At 42.7% G+C, this 8,593-nt stretch overlaps 1 protein-coding gene across 2 annotated transcripts; it reads right to left on the bottom strand.

Moving 5' to 3' along the window:
* Positions 1-571: 571 nt before the first annotated feature.
* LOC125537824 (prolyl 4-hydroxylase 1) lies at positions 572-8,049 on the bottom strand. 2 transcript variants are annotated; one of them, XM_048701142.1, is made up of 11 exons: positions 7,779-8,049; positions 6,814-6,861; positions 6,303-6,371; positions 5,349-5,414; positions 5,076-5,150; positions 4,762-4,836; positions 3,531-3,601; positions 3,366-3,417; positions 3,134-3,223; positions 989-1,084; positions 572-801 (listed from the first exon to the last, which is right to left on the bottom strand). In XM_048701142.1, exons 2-11 carry the CDS (start codon positions 6,823-6,825, stop codon positions 694-696), a joined length of 714 nt encoding a protein of 237 aa, XP_048557099.1. In that variant the 5' UTR covers positions 6,826-6,861; positions 7,779-8,049; the 3' UTR covers positions 572-693. The 2 variants fall into 2 exon arrangements, with proteins under 2 accessions (XP_048557099.1, XP_048557098.1); XM_048701141.1 differs by having other exon boundaries at positions 6,303-6,355; positions 7,779-8,043.
* Between the last annotated feature and the right edge of the window lie 544 nt (positions 8,050-8,593).

The raw sequence follows: 8,593 nt of genomic DNA on the forward strand, positions 1-8,593 counted from the left end.
CTCTTGTTGTACCTGTACTTCCAGATGTGATTGTCTGATTTTTCTACTAGGATTTCCAGTATGCATTTATACACATGTGTCTGCATTCTGCAGTAAATGTATAATGTTAGCACTTCGCTCTTCTGATTTTCTTCAAAATGATTTTTTCCTATACACATGTGCTTTACTGTCCATCTACTTTTGTCTATGCGTGTGGCCGTCTAACATAACTCTGTATCTTCACCCAAACACCTGGGCTCCCATCCTTCGCATCTGACAAAAACAAAAAAAATGCAGTTTCAAAAAAAAATTGCTATGAAATACTGTGAGAGCACTCCATTTTCATATCTTGATTCCACCAATTTTTATATATCCATGACTTATAAATTCCGTTCATAACCACCAGTTAGCAAACCTTATTGCTCCATATTTACCCCACATTTTACTGAAACTCCGCATGTAACATCTCATGTTTGGTGCCATGCAGCGAAGCCCTACCTCCAAGACATTTATGCAAAATGATGCAATTTGAAGGTAAAGATTATGTTGGACAAGATGTTTTTTTCCTCTTAGGAAGATTAGTGCCTCCTGCTGCTAGTAAAGATATCATTCAACTTTTTATTTATTCCTTTAATGTTGTATATCTGTACTACAGATTACAAGGAAAAGAATCCCCTCTCTATTCTGCCTATATGCCAGAATGCCTATCTGCAATCAGAAAGTCATCTTTTGCCTCATCCATTTCGTGGCTGACCACTTTTCCCCTTTCACAACAGCGCATCCGCTGTGAAGGCTGTTCGAGTCTGTGTTACCGTCGAATCCCTGAAACATACCAGTAAAATAAACAGGTGGTAGGGGGAAACCATCAGATCAACCAATTAATTGATCGTTTAAGAAATAGATTGCAAGATAACAAAGAAATACTCTGAAAGAAATACTCTGTATTGATCCACCCTTTTGATGTATGATTTGCTGGTACATGTCTAAAACTAGAGAGAGAATAACTCACCATGCTCCAAAAGAGCACAGCATCTCCTTTGTTTGGCTTCACACATAGTCCTCTGACCATCCTTCCTCCACAACTGCATTCACCACCATCTCCTGCCTGGAACAGAAGAGAGCACACAGCATGAGGGCACCCCTCCCACACCACAAATTGCATAAACCAGAAGACAGCCTGACAGATTATCACAAAGGGAAACGAGCTGCAAAATTCTCTAAAGAAGCCACATAAGAGCATCTCTAGCAGATCCTGTAAAAGACCTGGAACTGTAAAATAACCGTCGTTTCACAGTTTTGAGCGGAAAAAAAAGTCCAATCTAGATCCCGCAAAATGGCCTCGTCCCGTAAAAATTATACAGCTCCCCCTAGAAAAAAGCCCTCACACCCTAGATACCCAGGTTTGGAGGCAATTTTTACAGGGAACTGAAAACAAGAAACAGTTGGCGGAAGGGAACTTTCAGCTCCCGCGCCTTCCATCCTCGACACCGCCCGAGGTCGATTCCGGCCATCCCCGCCGCCGCCCCCGCCCTTCCTCATCTCATTCCCGACGAACCCCCGCTGGCCACGATCCGCACGTGGCCCCCGCCATCCAAACGGAGCCAGCCAAGATGCAGCGCCTCGCCGTGGCCGGCGAACACACAGCACGCGCCCGAAGAAGCTGCCATTGATGGTGTCGCCACGCGCCGTCGCGTGTGTGCTAGCTTAGCCACCGTTGCTGCGCGTGTGTGCTAGCTAGCCGCCGCGTTGCCGCGCGCTCATGCGTACTAGCTAGCCGTTGCTGGCCGTGAGTGCTAGCTAGCCACGAGGCTGGCCATGAGCCGTGGAGAGCTGCCGCACGAGGCTGGCTAGGAGCAGCTCGGCACCATTGCCATGGCCGTGGCTAGGACCCAATTGCAGCCTACGTCTTGTTTTCAGGGTGCTTTATGATATTTCAGGGACTATGTTGTAAATTTAACTGCTGACAAGTGGGCTCCACATCTGGTCCAAAACGAGTTTTATGGGATCTGTTCTGCCGGAACACATGCCATACTGTAAAAGCGTGTTACAGGATACCCTAAAATAATTTTGCAGTATGAGATTTTACGGGATCTGCTAGAGATGCTCTAATACAATCATTTATTGGAGAAATACTCATGAAGGAGAAATACTCATTTATTGGAGAAACACACGCCATACTATATCATGTGAATTATGTAAACAAAAAATGCATGGACATGCTACGAAAGGACGACTACCATTGCCACCAGTATTTCCTGAACATACCTGGAAAATAAAGAAGGCGTGCAATGGTAACCATAATAAAAGACATGTGTACAACGATTCAATTTTAAGGAGTTATGGCATCTCCCATGGACACTTATTTGGAATACCTGGGCTCCTCTGAAATATCAAAAATCTCCGTGTGCTTCACATTCCAAAAAAGGGTGTGGATGGTGGACCAGCTTGAGTGACGCGATATGCTATGAAAAACTGGCTTGGCTTGGTTGACTTTCGCACCAACACTTGGAGTAATGTCACGACGGTCAAAGATTGGTGGTTAGCTATCTCCTCGGAGAGAGGGCCACAAAGAAAAGCAATTCTTTCGGCCGCCAGGCTTGTCTCTGTTGAAGTATATGTGGATTGCCCAACCTTCTCCATCAGCTCGGACTTTCAGTTCTACTAGTTGGTGCATGAAACTTAATATGGTATCAGAGCCAAGAGGTTTTGGGTTCAACTCTTGGCTTTCGTAGTTTAAATAAATAAATTGCTTGTCCCTTTTCTGTACACGTTTAGGATTGCCCAACCTTCTCCATCAGTTAGGACTTTTGGTTCTACTGGTCGGTGTATGAAACTTAATAGTTTCATGGGAGATCTGGAATGAACATAATGTCAAGGTGTCCACCAACACTTGTCTATACCGATATTTGCTACTCAAACGATTAAGACCGAGGCATGGCTTTGGGTGAAAGCGGTGCAGAACACTTGGAGTCATTCATGCCAGGAGAGTAGGCTTTTGCGTGTCGCCACAGTTCTTTGTTGTAGCTCAAATGTCTACTACCTTGCAACACTCTTTCATTTTCATCATTTTCAAGGAAAAAAAGTGCTATCACCATATCGGTCTATATCAGTCAAAAAGCATATGACATAACAAGTTGGTATAAATTCAGCTGACCTGAGGAAAATGGGTTTCACCACCTTCAACTCCATCTGTCAAATACATCAACATTGTAGCAACACGCTGCCCCCCACGTTTGAGGTTGAACTGTAGATTGACCGTCCACAGTGTACATGTTGAAATAATTAGTTTGAAGTATGAAATGACTAACAATAATACTAGTAATATGTAACGACTAGTCTGGTGATGTCATAATAACATATATTTCAATATAAGAAGTTCGACTTACAGTATCAGAGAAGTAATCATGATGCGGCCTGTAATATTGGCTTGGTTCATACCTGTAGTTTAAACTTTAAAGTTAACTTCACAACAGTAGTTTCTCACAAGAAATTACAACAGTAGTCAAGTGAAAAGAACTTCAGAAAATTACAGTCGGAATTCAATCTAGTACCGCAATACTTGGATGAGTTCCCCATTTTCTACAGGTATCTGTGAGAATACAGAAATCCGCTTCTCTATTGCCTGGGGAGAACAAAACAAATGTTAGTAGAAGAAGAATGTAGTATTCAATGACTCTGCCTCAGATTCCAATTTAACTTCTGATAAAGGGATGCAATGTGGCATCAATAGTAGGAATACTTGACAAAGTAAAAGGAGGTCACCGTGACACTGCCAGTGATAGTCAAAAGCTGAATGTATCATTGCTAAGTAGTGCACTAATATACTGCACCTAGTATAGACTATAGTGCCATCATGACCATATAAACATGAATTTAGTAAGTACTCCCTCTGTAAAGAAATATAAGAGCGTTTAGATCACTACGGAAGGAGTAATGTTTAACTGATGTGTTTGATAAGTTCATGGAACCTTATATACTAGACAGTGTAAATCAACATTCAGATCCAATACATAAAGTAATAGTTCCACAAAAACCACATTTCAGATTCAGGCATACCTAGATAAACACTACATAATCTGCAATATCTGTCATGAACGATGGTATTATATATGTTCCATGTGCCACTGATCACATTTTTCGCATCCTGACATATTATAAAGCCTGGTTTTGGTTTTTGCATTTATATAAACATGTCAGCTTGACATAATGTCACCCATGGTAACATGATACTCTATTTCAATCCAGACAAAAGTTCTCAAATTTCCGCCTACGTCAAATCTTGGTCCCATTTTTACTAAGGATGCAATACCTTAGTTTCAACTTAAAGCTAGGACCGAGGATATAATCTCAATAACGCATCATCTTCTTATGGCCTAAGAGATAAAAGGGCAGGATACATAGTTAAATGCAGTTATACGATAATCTGGAGGTGGGCCATTCTAGATAATATTGTTTACAAAGATGAACAAACTTAGGGTAGAAATCTTATGTCATGTAACTTATGAAGAGAACAAGTCTCCTTATTAGTCATGCAGCAAACATATGTCTAGTAGTCTATAAGGTTCCATTAAGGACCCTTTTGTCTCGGCGCGTCACAAAATGACAACCAAGATAATACAACACATAGACAAAAAGTGAACTCATATTATGACACACAAACAGACATTCTTACAAAGTTATTTCTTGCAGAAATAACATAGCTGAAGGCATTAGTGAATGTATTGAAGGGGCCAAAAAGTATGGTAAGTAACCTAGGGTCGAAGTCAAGTAGTGTGAACGAACCTTAATGACTGGAAATTTTCGTTCTTCAGAGTTCACAAACATACCAGAACTTGTGCGAACATCACTCTTTACACCCTGTGGCACATAACAACTGCAGCATTATAAATCTAGAGAAGACAAGCTTTACGGTCTGAACTTGGTGTTATTATGCTCCCCCTAATTCCTATTTGTCCTCTCAGTCTGAGTGGTGAAGTGTATAAACTGGATACGGATTAAGAAAACAGAAACAATGCTGATCTGCTGATCAAATGGAAAAAAGTACTCGCTTTGGGAAGACTGATAATATATTATAACTTCAAAGCCAAACCACATACTTTTCCAGTTGCGACATCAACTACAGTAGAAATCTCGAGCCTTGGTCTAGCAATTTCTCTTAGATAATCACACTCCTGCAGAGATTAGACAAAAAAAAAGGTCAAGCAATATTTTGTGCATTTTCCATTGTATTGGTCTGGAAAGCATGTCGCATAATGCCTTGGGGTTTAAACAAACTACCACCACAATAAATAAAAATCTTGAAATGAAATATTGTGGAGAAGACCGATTTAGCTTAAACCCAAGTATGACAACCAGAGAAAGGAACAAACCTCTGAACTAAGAAAGTTGTGGAAAACAATTATTCGGGGTTTCCAGCTGATAACTTCAGGCTTCACCTACATATTATAAACACAAATATTTGCTTAGTAAGAGGAAGAGAAGATGTGCTCTGGACTTAACATTTTTAACATTTTGAGTATGAATTGAATGATTGCCAAAGAGGACAGCACAACGTAAAACCCATCACACATCATTGACCATATCAAGTGGAGATAGATGGTTACAACCTTACAAGGAAGCACAACATCAACATTTCAGAATATTCTAACCCTAGTCGAGAGCCAGGTGTTACAGGGTCCCAATTCCTACACCCCAAGCTATATGCTATTTATCCAAATATAAAATTACCATACACCAAGAGTGTCCATACAAGAAAGTTCTTCCAAAATTAAAACACGAGAGAGTTCAGTTTAAAGTAAAACAAGTGCATATCCGATTTCACAACTTACCAGTGTTATCCAATCATTTGCACCTGATCAAAATATAGATAAATCCCCAAAAGATTCATGAATGGTATTGAGAAATTAGAACTTTATACTACGGCATTTTTGTGCGACAGAAAAACACTTCAAGCAAAGCAAATCATGGTGTGATAACCAGAAGAAAGAATGTAACTTATGCTTCAAGACCCAAATGATGAATCAAACATCACTGCAACTTTTCAACAAATCCCGATGCAGAAAATTTATTAGAAAAAAAACCAAATCTAGTCACTTAGATAAAATAGAAAAAGGAACATACTCACATTGACAATGTGGAGTTCACAAATTTATTTCATATTTCTGGGGCGACATGATAGTTCACTGATGATGTCATTGAATATAATAATAGACGAATGGAGCTCAGCTATGGTAGTTTGCAAGAATAAAAGCCAAAATAGAAGTCTACGTACAAAGTTACAGAGAAGGCATACAGCCAAAGCCATCAATAATGGCAGAACTTACGTATCCAAGTCGAAGATCTGCTGCCTCTTGATCATTATCAAAATGCCCCGTATCTGCCATGCATAGCACCTAATGTTTGGTTAGACACACAAATACTAACCAAGAAGTACAGCCTATGCCTTTACTCGAGGGCTATATGAAACGAGATTTACTCAGAGACAACATTATACCCAAACTAATGAATACCAGGGTTTAACAGGTTCTGGTTCCACATTTAAATTTTTAAGGAAAAGGTATTTAAGAATGCAAAAATGACTGATCAAGACAAAACGGAATGCTACAGAAAATATATTTTTTCCGGAAAGGAATGTTAAACCTCGCAGCCTCTGTATCCACCGATGCACACAGCAATAACATATTTAAGTTGATGCAAGGCAACGTGGCCAAAGTCATCAACAGCAGAGTACATAAGATGGACAAGAATGGCAGGCTGTTCTTATAAAGGAATCAGGTACAAGGAAAGAAAACACATTTATACTGTTAAATGCAACTTCTAAGAGGATAGACATACGAGAGTGATCATCAAGCCGGCGGAAAAATGCTAACTGAAGCAGGGAACCTGCATTTGGAAAGAAAAAAAAAAGCAAGGATGAAACCAATATACAGTTTTTGAAGCAACACATCTAATAAATGAAAGTGTGAATCAAAGAGCCAGCATTTGTGGAGAAAAGAGCAACATGAGACTAAGATATGACCACTGAAGCAACAAGTGCAATCTTTATTTAATCTGAGAAAATCAAAGGGCATATCATATCCAATCATTACATTATCAGAGTATATACATGTAGTTCCAGACCCGGATCTGAAGAATAATCTGAGATACTATCAGAAAAGTGGCTGGACCACACTGAGCCAAACTAGACACCACGAAGATTTGGACATCATACCACGTGGTTATTGTCTTCTTAACAATATCTCTGAAGAAAGAGAGGATGTAACTTTGCTGGTTCAGCTGGTATTACTAGATGCCAAAACCAACCAAATTCATGAGCAGAGCAATGTTTGACTCAGAGTGCTGGGCATGCATGTGGAAGCAAACAGGCACGAAGCTAATTACGGCCTCACAAATGCCAGGATGCTCCACGCTTCCGCAGCAAGTTCATTTCCCTCCAAGTGATCTTGGAGCAGTCAAATCGACTCCGATCCAGAAGGTGCGGCCTCAATGAAGCCACCGGCACTGTCCATTTATTTCATTTTTGGCAATCCCCCATTAGAGCCAGAAGGCGTAAAATTTAGCGTCGGCTAGCAGCCTAGCCGCATGCAGTCAGTTCGCCCCATTCAACACCCGAAACTCCTCATCGGGACATTTCGCGTCATCAACCAAACCATGAGCGCGAAATCTCCAAGCGTCGAGATTCCAGGTCCGAAGGAGAAAAAGGAACACGGCAGTAGCATATGGCCCGACCCAGATCAAGGCACGGCGAGGCGAGAGGGGAAGCTGAGCAAGGGGGCAAGCGGGGAGGGGAGGGCGCGCACCTAGGACCATGCCGAGGGCGACGAAGGTGAGCAGCGGCAGGAGGCGGCGCGCCCGCGACCGCGTGGCCATCCCCGATCTGTCGCAGGAGGCGAAGGAGGGAAAGCAAATCTAAATCGCCCGGCCGCCTGCGCCGATGGTGCTGGGTCTTTTTTTGCCGACTGAGGAATTCCGGCGGATTGGGTGGGTTTTGAGGCAAGCTACTGCTAGTCAGGTCGGCGCGACGACCACGTTGGAATTGGTCAACCATCCGCTGCTCGGCTCGGGCGGATGTTCTGTCAAAAAGTCAAAAGCCGGCCAACCCCGTGACTCCACGTACTCTACGTCGGACACGTTGCCGTCTCTGCCACTGTGCTGTTTCTTTTGACAGCCAACACGGCACGACATGGCGAGGGCGGGAACAGCGCGCGAGTCGACGCCGCGATGGACGACGGAAACGATGTGATGCACCTGCGGCCGACCAAGGGTTGCATCAGCTCGGCGACGGCGTTCTGGTGGAGGGGCCGTGGCCGTGGAGGTGGCAGACATCTCCCTGACGACGCCGAGGGTGCATGGTGGAGCGGCGTTCGCCGGGTACGTCAGGTCAGGGGGCGGCGCACTCGGCACTCGCTTCTTCCTCCAGCACCACCACGCCAACACAAGGCCTAGGCAGCCGCTCGACCTGCGTGGTGGCTTGGAAATTTACAGTGTACCACTGTTGCACGGGAGAATATCGTAGGAAAACCATCATGCTGATCAAGACCTGTGAAAAGTGTTCATAATCATCATGTAACCTAATGCACTTCATGGCATGATCTCACATATAGTTGCAAGGCCA

This window comes from Triticum urartu, chromosome 2 (assembly GCF_003073215.2).
Source record: "Triticum urartu cultivar G1812 chromosome 2, Tu2.1, whole genome shotgun sequence".
NCBI lineage: Eukaryota > Viridiplantae > Streptophyta > Magnoliopsida > Poales > Poaceae > Triticum > Triticum urartu.

Excerpts from the sequence above, each read along its gene's own strand:
- LOC125537824 (XM_048701141.1), bottom strand. The coding sequence starts at position 7,848 with ATGGCCACGCGGTCGCGGGCGCGCCGCCTCCTGCCGCTGCTCACCTTC. Across the intron at positions 5,415-6,302 it reads CAGATCTTCGACTTGGATAC|GTGAAGCCTGAAGTTATCAG; the intron begins GTAAGTTCTGCC and ends TATAATATGTAG. Across the intron at positions 3,418-3,530 it reads GAACTCATCCAAGTATTGCG|GTATGAACCAAGCCAATATT; the intron begins GTACTAGATTGA and ends TTTAAACTACAG.